Source organism: Polyodon spathula, chromosome 10 (genome assembly GCF_017654505.1).
Source record: "Polyodon spathula isolate WHYD16114869_AA chromosome 10, ASM1765450v1, whole genome shotgun sequence".
Taxonomy (NCBI): domain Eukaryota; kingdom Metazoa; phylum Chordata; class Actinopteri; order Acipenseriformes; family Polyodontidae; genus Polyodon; species Polyodon spathula.
This window is the reverse complement of record NC_054543.1, coordinates 23,259,067-23,274,839: the sequence shown is the minus strand read 5'-3', so window position 1 is coordinate 23,274,839 and position 15,773 is coordinate 23,259,067. Positions and strand designations below refer to the sequence as shown.

The 15,773-nt window shown below is 40.0% G+C and overlaps 1 protein-coding gene across 2 annotated transcripts; it reads right to left on the bottom strand.

The window, feature by feature from the left end:
* Positions 1-2,688: 2,688 nt before the first annotated feature.
* Positions 2,689-12,772, bottom strand: LOC121322511 (zinc finger protein 692-like). 2 transcript variants are annotated; one of them, XM_041262611.1, is made up of 11 exons: positions 12,433-12,772; positions 11,252-11,345; positions 10,172-10,212; positions 9,402-9,890; positions 8,866-8,914; positions 7,533-7,751; positions 7,407-7,439; positions 5,657-5,726; positions 5,202-5,316; positions 4,158-4,257; positions 2,689-3,289 (listed from the first exon to the last, which is right to left on the bottom strand). In XM_041262611.1, the coding sequence occupies exons 2-11, from the start codon at positions 11,278-11,280 to the stop codon at positions 3,106-3,108; spliced, it is 1,329 nt and encodes a 442-aa protein (XP_041118545.1). In that variant the 5' UTR covers positions 11,281-11,345; positions 12,433-12,772; the 3' UTR covers positions 2,689-3,105. The 2 variants fall into 2 exon arrangements, with proteins under 2 accessions (XP_041118545.1, XP_041118544.1); XM_041262610.1 differs by lacking the exon at positions 12,433-12,772 and adding an exon at positions 12,248-12,344.
* Positions 12,773-15,773: the final 3,001 nt, after the last annotated feature.

The window sequence follows — 15,773 nt, the reverse complement described above, 5'->3', positions numbered from 1 at the left end:
GCAGAATTCATGGTTGTGTCTATGATGGCAAGCCGTCCAGGTCCTGAGTCCTGAACACTTACATTAGCCAAGGCGAGAGTGGCCTGCAGATCCTTGGATGTTACTCTGGGGCTCTTTGTGACTTCCTTGATGATTTTCTGGTTTGTTCTTGGAGAGATTTTGGTAGATCTTGGCTGTTCCTGGGTACAGTGACTGTGGTCTTGAACCTTCTCCATTTGTAGATTACTGTTTGACAGTGGATTGGTGGAGCCCCAAAACCTTACAAATTGTTTTGTAGCCCTTTCTAGACTGATGAGCCTCAATAACTGTTTTTCTGAGGTACTCAGAGATTTCTTTAGATCGTGGTATGACGTGTTTCCACACACCTGTATGGTGAAGACCAAACTCACAAAGTGCCTGATCTTTATATAGGGTGGGGCCTCCCAAACTCACCCCTGAAGATCTACCTAATTATTTAAACACCTGATTCTAATTATCCCCTTAATTGAGCTGATAAAACCAGGGGTTCAGTTACTTTTTCACTAATTACTCATTGCTTGCCTAATTCATACATCATTTTTGTTTCAAAATACATGGAATTGGTTAACATAAACCCTATTGGATGTTTAAGAAAATACTGGTTTTGATTCAAGAAGGCTATCATGGTAAAACTATGGAATTTCCATAATTATCACTGGGGTTCGCAAACTTTTTCTCGGTACTGTATACTATATAAATAACCAGGGCCAGCGTAACCATATAGGCAGAACAGGCAGCTGCTTAGGATGTCAAATGGAAGGGGGCAGCAAAAACGGTACATAATTACATTTTATACTTCACATTTCTTTAATTGGAAAATGTTCAACATCTGCAAAACGTATTGCTGATGGTACAGAACCATATCATGAGCAGTGGTGTGTCCTAAATCTAGAAGTAAGGGAGCGCTGGGGGGCGGGGTGATCATGCCGGTGCGGTGTCACATGAAATCTGATCTCCCCTGGGTACAGGCTCATGGTTGTTGAGCCCGTTGCTAAGCAAAGGACGCACTGAAGTCCCCATGCACTGAAATTGGAGCGGTTGTTGCCATTTAAGCATTTTCATAAAGATTAAAGATTCTTTAATTATTTAAAGTTAATTCTTAAGTCAAGGATCTGCCTATAAAAAAAAGTACCGGAGGATTTGCTTTGCACGTTTATATGATCACTAACCTACACGTTAGATACCAGTTTTATAGTAGTTAAGGAACGCACTATGGTTCTGTACAAATAAGGTACAATGAAAATACAATGTGTCTGAAGTAACCTGCGTATCCTGTATCAATTGTTATTTATAACTCTAAGCTCATGCATGGTGGTAGAATCCATTGATCATAAACATTGTCATTGTAGAGCTGACAGTAGATATCACTACCTTTTGTAACCAGAGTAATGATTGTATATAGTTTTGTAACTAAAAAAAAACATAATCTGTATGTGTGTATATATGTAGATTGACTGGTGTGAGGCTGTTAGGGACAGAGCTAAAGGCTGAAAGAGAGTGCCTAACTGTGAAGCTGTGAAAGAATAGAGAGCGAGTCAGAAGAACAAAGAACGAGAGTGTGTTGGAGGAAAGAAAGAGAAGAGGAAAGACAGAGGAAGAGCAGGGAGAGCGAGGGAGTTATTTTTATTTATTGATTTGGCGTGAACCCCGGCCCAAACAGGGATTCGCTGTAATTTTATTTTATTTATTGCAGTAATTAAAAGCAGAAATGTGAAATCCCATCTGGTCTCCCATCCAGATATATATATATATATATATATAAATATATATATTATATAATATATTATATATAATATATATATATATATAGATATTATATATATATATCTATATCTATATATATATATATATATATATATATATATATATATATATATATATATATATATATATATATATATATATATATATATATATATATATATATATATATATATATATATGATATTATATATATATATATATATATATATTCATATATATTATATATATATATATAGATATATATATATATATATATATATATATATATATATATATATATATATATATATATATATATATATATATATATATTCATATATATATATATATATATATATAATATATATATATATAAATATATATTATATATAGATATATATATAAGTATATATAGATATATATATATATATATATTCTATATATATATATATATATATATATATATATATATTATATATATATATAAGTATATATCATATATATATATATATATATATATATATAATTATATATATATATATATATATATATATATATATAAGATATATATATATATATATATATATATATATATATATATATATATATATATATATATATATATATATATATATATATATATATATATATATATATATATATATATATATATATATATATATATATATATATATATATATATATATATATATATATATATATATATATATATATATATATATATATATATATATATATATATATATATATATATATATATATATATATATATATATATACATAGCCCCCCAAGGCCCCTTTACCTTGGACCCTCGTTAGTTCACTTCCTCCATCAGAAAAGTGACCGAGTTCTGAGTCACGGACTGACACAGTCGCAGTTCAGACAGTTTCCTCTGTCTGTTCCTCTCTGTCTGTCTGTCTGTCTGCGTGTGTGTCGGTCGACAGAAGGGGGTGGAGATAGCCTCAGGGTTTCCTCTATGTCTGTGTCTGTCTCACTGTTGATGGCCCCAGCGATAGCTCTTCAGTCAGAGGTGGATATAGCCTCTGGGTTTCCTCTCTGTCGATGGCCCAGTTGACAGCTCTTCAGTCAGGGGTGGAGACGGCCTCTGGGTTTCCTCTCTTGTCTGTCTGTCTCTGTCGATAGCCCAGTCGACAGGTCTTCAGTCAGGGGTGGAGACAGCCTCTGGGTTTCCTCTCTTGTCTGTCTGTCTGTCTGTCTCTCTGTCGATGGCCCAGTCAATAGCTCTTCAAGTCGGGGGTGGAGACAGCCTCTGTGTTTCCTTTCTTGTCTGTTTCTCTGTCAATGGCCCAGTCGATAGCTCTTCAGTCGGGGGTGGAGATGGCCTCGGGGTGGCTCTTGCCCTTGTGGAAGTGCAGGTTCAGTTTGCTCTCAAACCTCTTCCCGCAGAGCTCACAACAGAAGCTGTAGGATGACTCCACATCATGCTTTTTCATGTGCCAGTTCAGAGAGGCCTTCTGTCGACAGGTGTACCCGCAAAACTCACACCTGGAGGGGGAGGGAAAGAAGATGGATGGAATAGCATGTGTGTTAGGGTATGATAGCGGAACATCAGGATATTATTAGTTAAATTTATCACTTATTATTTAGATCAGCTAGAGAAATCAAATTGGCTGATCTTTAGTTAATGGTGTCCAGTTGGTGTGTTGTCGTAAGCTGAACACAATTTAAATAATGTGATGAGTGACTGGACAATCAGTTCATAGATATTTGTAGTAAGGCTGTAAGCAAGATATCCATTGAATCAAGGCACTTTTTACTAAACGTTAAGTAAATTACTACAGTGTTTAAACTTTCATTTTCATTTACTGTTTAAAATGCGTGTTTTGTAAATAATAGTTAATTAACAGACAATCCTCACAAACTTCAAAGCACTGAGGTAAATACTACTGGTTTAAAACTTCTTAGATGCCAACATGCCATATTGCCTATTCTAGAAATCTGTGTGTGGATACTGCAGAGCTCTGTGTGTGGATACTGCAAATCTGTGTGTTTGTGGATAATGCTGAGCTGTGTGTGTCTGGATACTGCCGAGCTGTGTGTCGGGATACTGCCGAGCTGTGTGTGTCTGGAGACTGCCGAGCTGTGTGTGTCTGGAGACTGCCGAGCTGTGTGTGTCTGGAGACTGCCGAGCTGTGTGTGTCTGGAGACTGCCGAGCTGTGTGTGTCTGGAGACTGCCGAGCTGTGTGTGTCTGGAGACTGCCGAGCTGTGTGTGTCTGGAGACCTGCCGAGCTGTGTGTGTCTGGAGACTGCCGAGCTGTGTGTGTCTGGAGACTGCCGAGCTGTGTGTGTCTGGAGACTGCCGAGCTCTGTGTGTCTGGATACTGCCGAGCTCTGTGTGTGTGGACACTCACTGCAGAGGTTTCTCCCCTGTGTGAATGCGCTTGTGTACAGTCAGATTCTTGCTGGTTTTGAAGCCCTTGTTGCACACCTCACACACAAATGTCCTCTCATCTGAAACAGAGCACATACAGACAAGTGAGAGAAGCTCAAATTAGACACACTATGCTGAAGGAGGCCACAGGGCTCTACAATAGTATATGATTTCAAATTAAAAGAACAACTTATACAATACAGGGGCATAGTGTTCTTCTCACCATGGCACTGTAACTGAGCCCCATTGGTGTTGGGGTGCACACACGCCCCTCCCTCCCCTCTTCACACACTCACTGCTGTGTCTGGGTAGTCCTCCCTCCCCTCCTCACACTCACTGTTGTGTCTGTTCAGTCTCCCTCCCCCTCCTCCCTCCCCTCCTCTCTTCCCACTCACTGCTGTGCCTGGTAAATCCCCCCTCCCCTCCCCTCCCCTTCTCTCCTCATACTCACTGCTGTGCCTGGTCAATCCCCCCTCCCCAGAATACTCAGTGCTGTGCCTGGTCAATCCTCCCTCCCCTCCCCTCCCCTCCTCACACTCACTGCTGTGCCTGGTCAATCCTCCCTCCCCTCCCCTCCCCTCCTCACACTCATTACTGTGCCTGGTCAATCCCCCGCTCCCCTCCTCTCCTCATACTCACTGCTTTGCCTGGTCAATCCTCTCTCCTCCTTTACAGTTACTGCTTTGCCTGGTCAATCCCCCCCTCCAGTATGAGTGACCCTCGTCATACTCACTGCTGTGCCTGGTCAATCCCCCTCCCCTCCAGGGGAGGAGTGTGACGACTGTATCTGGCCAGCCCCCCCCCCCCTTTTCTCTTCACACTCACTGCTGTGCCTGGTTAGTCCCCCCTCCCTCCCCTCCTCACACTCACTGCTGTATCTGGCACAGTCGGAGTCCCCCTCCCTCCCCTGTTTTCCTCACACTCACTGCTGTATCTGGCCAGTCCCCCCCCCCTTCTCTTCACAGTCTGAGAGTTCCTGGTTAGTCCCCCCCCCCCCCCCACCCCTCCCCCTCTTCACACTCACTGCTATGTCTGGTCAGGTGCTCTTTCAGGTGGGCCTTGTTGAGGCATCTCTGCGTGCAGCCGGGGAAGGTGCAAGTCAGCCTCCGGATTCGCTTATGATAGGAGAGAATGTGGAGCTGTGAGGAGGGGAGAGAGAGAGATAAAGGAGGGGAGAGAGAGACCGGAGAGGGAGAGAGACGGGAGGGAGAGGAGAGGGAGAAGGGAGGGAGGGGAGGGAGAAAAGACAGAGGGGAGAGAAATAGGGAGCTTTCAGTGTTTTCTGACAGCGTGAAATAGTAAGAACTTCAAACTAACAGAGACAGGAAGAGTGGACTTCACAAGAGTGAGAGGGGAAAAAAAGATGCCTACAGAAAAATACAACATCAATGAACTCGGAACAATGTTGTGCACAGACACACAGACACACACACACACACAATTCCTCTGTGACAAAAGGGGAGCGGAAACGAGACTCACCCGGAGACCGTTCTGGGACATGATCATTTTCCCACAATCCCTGTAGGGGCAGGAGACACACCCCTTTTGCCTGAAAGCAAAGGTCACAGAGGGGTCACTTTCCAAACTCAGACCATGACACACTGTGAGCCGGGCACAATAGGCACTGGGGCGTGGCTTATAAAAGTGACCCTCAGTAACAGCACAGTGATAGTATGATAAGGCATAGGCAAGCATTGTAAAGAATAGCAATGGATGGTAAAGCATATTAACAAACATGGAAATCCAGGGTAAACTGTGGTAAATTAATAGTCTAGACATGAGAAAACTGCAAAAATATTGTGATAAATTTTTCATCAGAAAAACAACTCTCAGAAAAATTACTAAAATTCACACAAAAGACAAATCCTCACCATGATCTTCAGTATTATTAAAATACTGCCTTTCATACACCATGATAAAGTGCAACTACACATTTTTTTTTTTTATTTTTTTTTTTTAAATACAGCTGAAAGCAAGATTCCCCTTGTTCTGTGTTTTAAACAATGCTTTTTAAAGTAAACACACTTTGACTGTGTGGACTATACTGAGGGCTGGCTCCTGTAATTAAGACCAAATAAAAAGCTAATTTTGGACTGGAAATCAATGGGCTTTTCGAAAAGGCAAATGTTTGATTGATTCAAAATTGTTTTACTATCATTGTGTCGCTCACCGTTTCTGGATCAATGTACGATTATAGTTTCAATCAGACACACACAATAGCCTCCTCTCATAAGCACTGTAGCCACAATGCTGGACTCATGCAACCCTATTAATTTACTGCACCAATTAAAAGGCTAGCTAAGAAGGAATCAGTAGCGTTTAACATGTAAAACTGGGAAACATGGCTAAGCTGGCTTATGCATGGATCATGGGACGTGATTGTTTTGGTCCCAGTTTACAGTATATGCACAAATGTGTGTGTGTTTTTTTTTTATATATATATATATATATATATATATATATATATATATATATATATATATATATATATATATATATATATATATATATATTTATTCTCTGTATAGTTGAGTCTTATTTCTGCTCTGCACTGCTAGGAACAACAACACAGGTTGTAGACTTGCTGAAAGTCGGAGTGCTGTATTATCTAAATTTATTTGCTGTTGTAGAATTATGGGCTTTATACTTCAAGTTAAGTATGTCCAAGTTTGGAAGACATGTTTGGGTCCGCTGACTCGCGTCCCACTTGCATATTCTTACCCATTTATGTTAGTAGATTTTTGGCTGGAAATCTGGCTGATTTTAGTATTTGCTGCACTCAGCAAAAAGAAGAATGTTCTTACCAAGTTTCATGGCAATTAAGCAATTCCCTCGATATTATCAAAATGCTAGTGCAACAACATAAATACAAACAGAGAGTCCTTATCAAAGCACACTTCCATGAACATGACACTGTAATTCTGCAGTTTGTGCTTTATTACACTTTGACTGTGCTTTTACCAAGGGAAACTTCAAAAAGGAGGTGTTGCCATAAAGCCCCATATTCTGATAATCTTACTAAAAGTAGCTAAATAATGTATTGTCTAAGTTAAGCTACAATAGAATAAGTGCTTCTTTTACATAAATCTACATACCTACATGGCGATGCAGAGGAGCCTCCACTACATGCCCATCATCCAGGGAGAACCAGCTGTCCCCCAGTCTGTGAGAGTGAGGGTTCCTATGGAAAGAGAGCCAGCAACTGACAGTTTGGAGTTGTGTGACTTACCTCACTGAACGCACACGCTTTCCTTCCCCAGAGCTGCAGAGAGCAAGGAGAGAAAGAGAAACATGCAATTAATTAACCCTGTGATGACCCCCGACACACTCCCCTTGAACCGTCTCTCTGAGTTACCTGTCTGAGGGCCGATAGTCAGAGTCATTTGGGTCCATCCTGTCCCCCTCCTCTGAAGACTGCTGGTACTCCGAATCCCTGGGGTCAGTCGCACTCTCTGCATCTTCACCAGACTCTCCTCCTCCTCTGCCCTCCACACCTTCATCCTCTCTCCCCACATCTCCCCCTTCCTCTGCCTCATTCTTCACTATGTGGTGTGGCAGTGTATAGGCATGGTCACTGGGGGAGACAAAACATTGAATAAAATGAAGATGTAAACATACTAGCCTCTTATTCCTGCCTTACATATTTGTCTGGAGCCCTGGGTTCCAATCAGGGGGACAAGGTGTGGCAGACAGCAGACTAATTCACCAGCCTCTCATTTCTGTTTTTCACTTTTCTCTGGGTCAGTGGACATCAGTGTGATACACATCACAGACCAAACACAATGACTGTTTTGTAACAATAGCCAAATGTTGTCAACTATCAATCTAATGTTACTATACAGTATGTGCAAATTGTTAGAAATAGACTACAGGAAAACGTTTCTATTAATGAACTCAAGGGACCAACACAATGTGGCCTTAACCCTTTGCGGTCGTATGTCGGACCAAGTCCGACATTACAATTTTCCCTTTCGTCCGATGTCGGACCCTATCCAACATCATCAAAAAGACGTAAAGCACAGGTCTCTAGTTGTTTTTTCTTCAGAAAAAGCAGAGGAAACCTTTCAATGGCCAAGTGACACCAATAGGAGCTGAATAAAGCTGAAAAAAGGGCGTATCTCATAGCCCCATGAACTACAGAGATAACAAGGACATAAACAAAGGAGACAGCTGCTTCTGCATCCAGCTCAAAGAATATCACAGACATTTGCAGAGCTTTTTGAGATGGTATAGTAATAAAATAATGACTTGGATCGCATTATTGAGGAGTTTGATGATAAAACGAGTGATCAAGAGAGGACTTATCAGTATGGAAGTCTATAAAGAGGTATATGAAAAATACAGCAAACAAGGGGTGGGGCTTGGCTGGAGATACAGTACTGAGTGTCATTTTTTGAGATTGAATACCTTTTAAACCTGTTTTACTCTGAAAAAAAATATTTTAAGCAGCGTGTGTACAATAAACAGCACGTGTGAAAATAAATTGGACCTGATGAGCCTAACAAGCAGATCAAATGGAATAATTGGACTGCAGAGGGTTAATAGTGTGGCTGACATAATACTGAAGGTCTATTAATACTGACATCAACAGAATCTGAACTGTAAAAATATGGCCTTTTCACTGAAGTGTCTTTTAAGCAATGTTGCACTAATGGTAGGAAATTCGTCTCCTTCTTTTCTTCCCTTACCTCTGCAAGTCATTTGCCTCCACATTCATTTCTGTCTGATCCAGGAACTCTAGAAGAAGAGAGAGACAATAAACTGAACTGATGTTGTGGATTTTCCCAAATCACATTTATTTCTTCTATTTCAGTGGCCAGCTTGTAGCAGTGTGACGTCACTGTAACAGCTTTGTGACGCTCTGAATTTCAGAGCTCCCCACAGCAACGGCGATGTTTAATCCGCAAAACAAAAATGAAAGACTTAATTTAATCTAGCATCATGAGTAGATGGTTAATTATGCATGGTATAAACAGAAAACACAGAAACATAAATAACCTCTGTGTTTATGTCTTAGAATCATTGTGTATCCTCTTTATTATATATTTCGGGGAACATAAGTACACATTAAATTACACTAATTTTGCTTTACTGTATACCCTACAGAGGGGAAGGAGCTTTAGAAAACCGTGTCACAGGACTTAATCTTAGAAATAGAAAAAGAAACTTCAGTTTCCTGCCAAATGTTTCAGTTGAAAGTCTTTCTCTATGTTCTCAATCTTACTTTCTCCAGAAAGGCTGAGCTCGTCTGGGTCCGACTCACAGTCCATCTGCAACAGAGTCACAACCTCCCTCTCCTCTTCTTCCTCTTCCTCCTCCTCCTCCTGCTTTACAGTAGGGGCTTGTCTCCTCTCCTCTCCCCGCTCTCCTAGGGCACTGTGAGGCTGTGTCTGCTCCACACTCGAGCCAGCCTCTCTCCTCTCACCATCTCCCTGTGCCTTCCTCCTGGGATTCATCTTCCCTCCATTGACCAGCGGGGGACAACCCCCTGGCCTCGTCTGCTCCACCAATAGGCTGAGCTCCCAGGAGTAGCTGTGCCCAGCCCCGCAGGCCCAGTGGGTCACCTTCGGGGGGCACTTTGCTGCTTTCTCTGCCCGGGAGGGGTTGTGGCAGGGCTGCAGGGGGCAGTGGCGACTGTGAGTGTGAACCCACGAGAGGAGCTGCTGGAGGGCTGCCAGAGTGGTGCGCAGAGGGCGACCCTGGAGAGAACAGGCTGGGGGGGGGGCAGAGACAACAACATCGCTCAACACTGTAAAGTCTGTCGAAAGTTTTTGTCCAATACATTTTTGTGCTAGAGTATTTCTTAGTGCTGGACGAACAAGGGTTTTCCATGTTCCAATATTCTTTCAAAACTAAAAAATATACTTAAATATTCGTTCATTTCGAATTAAACTTTGAATTGAAAATAAACAGTATATGTTGTACTGCATTACAGTAATAATAACAATAAAAAAAAATTAACCACAGACAGACAGACAGACCAGCAACACCTACCTGAAGCTGCAGAGCGAGTCTGAAACCTGGAGGGCTTGTATCTAAAAAGAGAAACAGGTGGCATCACAGCTCTGGAATATTCGAGTATTTTAATTTTGAAATCTGACAGAAGAGTAAATAAATATACAACTATGGCCAAAAGTTTTGCATCACCTAGAATTGTAGGACCGAGACATCATAAAAAAAAAAAATTTCATGTTAGATTTCAAAATGTCACGACTTAAAATGATTGCCAGTTTTTCATAAGTATATGGAAAACTACAAAGTGGTATATAATTAAATATCTTAGTGGTACATTATTCAGCAGGTTTTATTCAAATTTATCAAGCAAAATGAGTTCATCCTATAGGGTGATGCAAAATGTTTGGACATAGCTGCACACAGAGAGACACACTCTTCCCTCTTCTGCACAGTAAACTGGTGGTGTTTATTCTACTACAGATAAATACAGATAAAACCTGGTGGCAGTGAGGGTTATGGGGTTTAGGGGAAAACCAATTCACTGTGTAGTTTAGTGTATTTACATTTGGCTTGAAACCCCTGATACAAACTCACACGCTAACTTCAAGCTATATTTGTTGGAATATGAGCAGGGTTGGGGAATTCCATTTTCAATTCCTTTTTAAAAGCAATTAGAATACATTTGAATTTGAATTCTTCCAAGAAATTAGAATTGGAATTGATATTTTAGAGACATAATAATTGTTGAGATTGTTCAACTGCTTTCATTTGAAGCCAATCTAACTGATTAACAGTGACTCCAACTGAAGTAATTTGCTGTCACTGTGAGAAGCTCATTTTAACAGAATACTGCTAATTGTAATTTTGATCAATGATTAAAAGGGTATTGGAACTGGGAATGGATTAAAAGGGATCTCATTGCATTCTGCTGCAGTTTTATTTTATTTTATTTTGTGCATCGAAGGATACCTGTACACAGGATATGAGGGACTGTGTAAATGGTGTCAGAAATACTGTGAGATTTTGAAAATTTGACAGAAATATACCAGAGATATAGCGATTGGGATACCTGTCCCAGACCCGGCTACAGTAACAATGATTCAGATAATGAATACTCACCTACACAAACTATCATCGCTGTCACACATCCTGGCTGTCTGTGGAAGCAGGCTGGTACACTGGTGACAATGTTGCGTCTGCCTGGTGGTTGCAACTAAAACGCAAAGTAATTTATTTAAGTGTAGATTTCAATCACGCCTCTAACACAGTTACATTTTTTATTATTAGGTTAGTTACTTATTGAAAGGTACTGTAGGTCTGACCATTTCACATACAGAAAAAGTCAGAATATAAATAATAGAAGGATCGGTATTAGTGATGTGAAATTAACGACATACATTACCGAAAAGAACAAGTAACAAACAAAACCATTCGAGGAAAAATAAGAATGTAGCTAAAGTTACGATTCTCTTTCCTGAAAAACCACTCCATTTGAGCACTAATAGTAACACCGCGATTTTCGCTTTTCAGCGACAAAACTGTATATATATATATATATATATATATATCACACATAACACACAACACACAATACATGTATATATATTATATATATATATATATATATATATTATATATATATATAGTTATTGCAATCAAATAACAACAGTTTATTCGTTGTCGTTGTTATTATTATAATAATAATAATAATAATAATAATAATAATAATAATAATAATAATAATAGCTTTGCAGCTACGCAGCCCGAGAGGCGATGTCACAGCAGAGGACCGGATGTAAACAGACCAGTGCCTACACAATATTCTAATTATTATAATCCTTACTTATAATGTTTAAACATATTCTGTAAATATTAACGTGGTATCTGTGTATTCTGACACTTTAACACATAGAAATGACAATGTTTAGGGCCTAAAGTACTGAGTAGCTGTCATCAGTGCCCCAGGTGACAGAAAATGAAACCTTGCTTAACTCAAATTCGTGTGCCCCTCGCATCACAGATACGCACTTCTCTGAGCTCAGATTAACAGCCCTGACAGCAAGACAATCGGTATCTCTTTTTTAACTCCACGGTTCCGACGTGTTTTCCACTTACTTGCAAATTCTGTTTCCTGTGGTTTACTTCAGAACTCCATCTGCGGTTGTATTTTAAACACTACGGAGTATTGAAAAGGACAAACTAACTCAACAGAGCACCAGACGTCTATTTATTTATTTATTTAAAAATGACCAACAATTAAGGACTGGATTAACAATACATGTCGCAAGCAAGGAACGTACCCCTGAAATGTCGTGTCCCTGTGGTACTCAGTGGAAGAAGCAGGGTCCACTGACCCCTCTTTCGTTGGGAAGCTGCAAGTCTGCAGATGGTGGCATCTTCGGACGAACGGACTGGGACGAATGCGCAAACACAGTGCTAATAACTGAAGAGGTACAACACAACGGGACCTCTGAACAGAAGTGTGTTGTTAAAAGTTTAAAATCTCTTAACCAATTAATAGCGTGCGTCTGTGGCAGTAATATGTATCCTGATTGATCTAACTTACAATGAATTTATGGTACTGCAAAGGAAGGCATGGAATTCCCGGGACACCTTCCTCAAAACCGTTGTAGCGTTATTTCCAGGTACGCGGATAAAAAGTGGTACTCAGAGCACTGCGGTTGCTCGCGCATGCCTAAACAACTTCTGCTTTGAAAACATGGAAGTGTCCGTTCAAATCTGGTACGTTATGCTGTTTTCGGTCTTTTTCATCTTTTTAAATTTTTTTTAATTTAATCTATCATATTTTTGCACCATTAAGAAAACAGCATGTGAATATTTGTCATGTGCAATACATTGGGTTCTTGTACATTTTTTTTTTTTACTTTTGCAACTTTGCAGTGGACTAATTTTGTCTTGTTCAAAAATAGTTTTTTTTTTTCTTTTCAGAGAAATTGATTGTCTGTTTCCAGTTTAAGTTTGCAAAAAAATATGTATAATTAATGGTAAATGTACCTGTTTGACAATATGAAAACACCCATCAGGTCCTAATTGATTGCACTGTACTAAAATCTGACAACGTACTACTTTCAGGGTGACAACGTACTACTACTTTCTGATGTTACACGAGTCACGTTTTGGTACATGTACCTCATTCTGATGATGTACCACTTTCTAACACTACACCTGCTTAGTTATACTAGGTTACATGACATGCTGTAAAACTGTATTTAATCACCAGGAATTGAACTCAGCGTTGTATGAAATTACCTGTTGTATACGTTTCAGCTAGTACATTGTACTATGTTGGCAGTATCAACTCTACTGACTGTATTCTGGTTTTATCAGAATAACAAGCAATGGTGATATAGTGTACACCATTTAGAAAAAAAACAATCATGTTTTATACATTACTGTTTTGCTTTATCACGTGCTATGATAGAACTTGAACATGTCATGCATAACTTCCTACTGCTGCAAGTTGTACAGGGTGCCTAGTATTTGTCTCATGGATCAGGTTAGCAGGTTAGGCACGGGGATTGCACAATCACTTCTTGTGCAGATGAAGTTTGTAATAGTATGTGAGCAGAGGGAGTGCACAAATTAGTTTATGTGTTGAGATTCAAGTGAATAATTAATTAGTCATTGAATCTTGGCACAACTGTATATATAGAGGCGCGAAGCAGTCATTCGGGGTTGGGTGTTCAGGGAGAAAGAGCAGAGCAGAGCAATGCAATGCAATGCAATGCAATGTAAATCAATTGCTATGTCGTGCTGGAGGACCAGCACGGTGCTTGTTTGTTTTGTCTGTTCGTCCTTTGTGATGGTTGTGTTACGAAACCAGGAAGGACCCATATCGTATTGTATTGTGCCAACTGTTTGCTTGTTGTCATTGTTAGATGGCTAACATGATCCGGAGCTGTCGCCAAGGGCTAGCACAAAACCGGACAACACTGCACTGTTTATCCCGATTAATTGTATTTGCACCATGAGCACTACTGCGCGCACTGTTGGACTGGTGACCGTGCTTGTACATTGTGGGTGTTTTATCGCATGTTGTTCTTTGCGGGACTGCAACCCTTTCTGTATATTGGCAGATCATTATGCATTTCTCTGTGGTCGTCAGACCATCTGGACTAGAAATTAATAAACAAACCATTTCACCTGTATTTTGTCTGTTTGTTTCAATTGGATTACTACACCTGTTCTTCACCTGCAGATCACTTACCACTTTGCCACAATGATACAAACTGAACTACATTAGAATGTAGCGTAGTAAACAGATCTACTAATATACTATGTCTGTAGGCTGTTTTTCTAGCGGTTCAATCAATCTAAACTGTGGTAGGATTTGGAAAAAAAGGTGATATTGTGGTGTGTGGTACTGTCTGAAGTTTTAATGAAACTAAAATCTGTCAGCTAACACAGACACCAAGAAGGAATTATATTGTAGTGTAAAACAGAGATGGATTAAGGGGCACAATGTGTCTGTCTGTAGCTTTAATTAAACTAAACCATGGAAGAATATAGTAAAAAACACCATGAAGAAATTATATTCTTGTGTTAGACTGTAGACAGTTGAGGGTGCTGTCTGTCTACAGCTTTGATGTAACTAAACTCTGGAGGAATGCTGTAAACAAAGACCAAAGAAAATGCACTGCAGAGTGAAAGCCCTGTATTTGCATTTCTTTGCGGCTGTCACTGTTGTGCAGTGCACTTCGGGAGACTCACAATGTTTCTAATCTGAAAGTTTGAAGAGAGCAGCTCTAAAGGATGTGGGTCTTCCAGAGGACGACAGACAGATCCGTGACAAGCAGGCGGCCGCAGCACACATCAGTGCACTTCCAGATAATTGCTTCACTTTTCCTTCGGTGCATTGTGTCATATCAGAGTATTACTTATTTTGTTAACTGGCTGACGTTCATTTATTTATTCATTTATAGGAGTCCTGTAAACAATTTGACAACAGTTATTGAGAGTAAGTATGGCACTGTTGCGTGTACAGCACATGCTGTAGGTGCATGCTGATCTAGCTATAATTGTGTATTAAAGCACTGCTGTTTTTTTTCAGCTGGCGCTAAGAAGGATTTTATTGCCATCCTTGTTTTAATAAATGGCGTAGCTGTGAATGTACAGTTAGTAATTAACTTGACATTGACAATAACATTTATGTGTTTAGTAAAGACAGCTGCTCAGTGTATCTCAATAGGATTTATATGACCTCCTTTGAGTCATCCCAGCTTCTTGGTGGGTTTGCATGACAGATATTTATTAAGGATGGGAGTATCTTGCCTATCAATCCTCTAAGATCAGTTTCTTGTTCATTGTGAAGATGGTGCAGGGTTCTAGTGAGCTGCTCATTATGAGGACTGTGCTGTTCTCTGCAGGGTTCTAGTGATCTGCTCATTGTGAGGACTGTGCTGTTCTCTGTGCAGGGTTCTAGTGAGCTGCTCATTGTGAGGACTGTGCTGTTCTCTGTGCAGGGTTCTAGTGAGCTGCTCATTGTGAGGACTGCTGTTCTCTGTGCAGGGTTCTAGTGAGCTGCTCATTGTGAGGACTATGCTGTTCTCTGTGCAGGGTTCTAGTGATCTGTTCATTGTGAGGACTGTGCTGTTCTCTGTGCAGGGTTCTAATGAGCTGC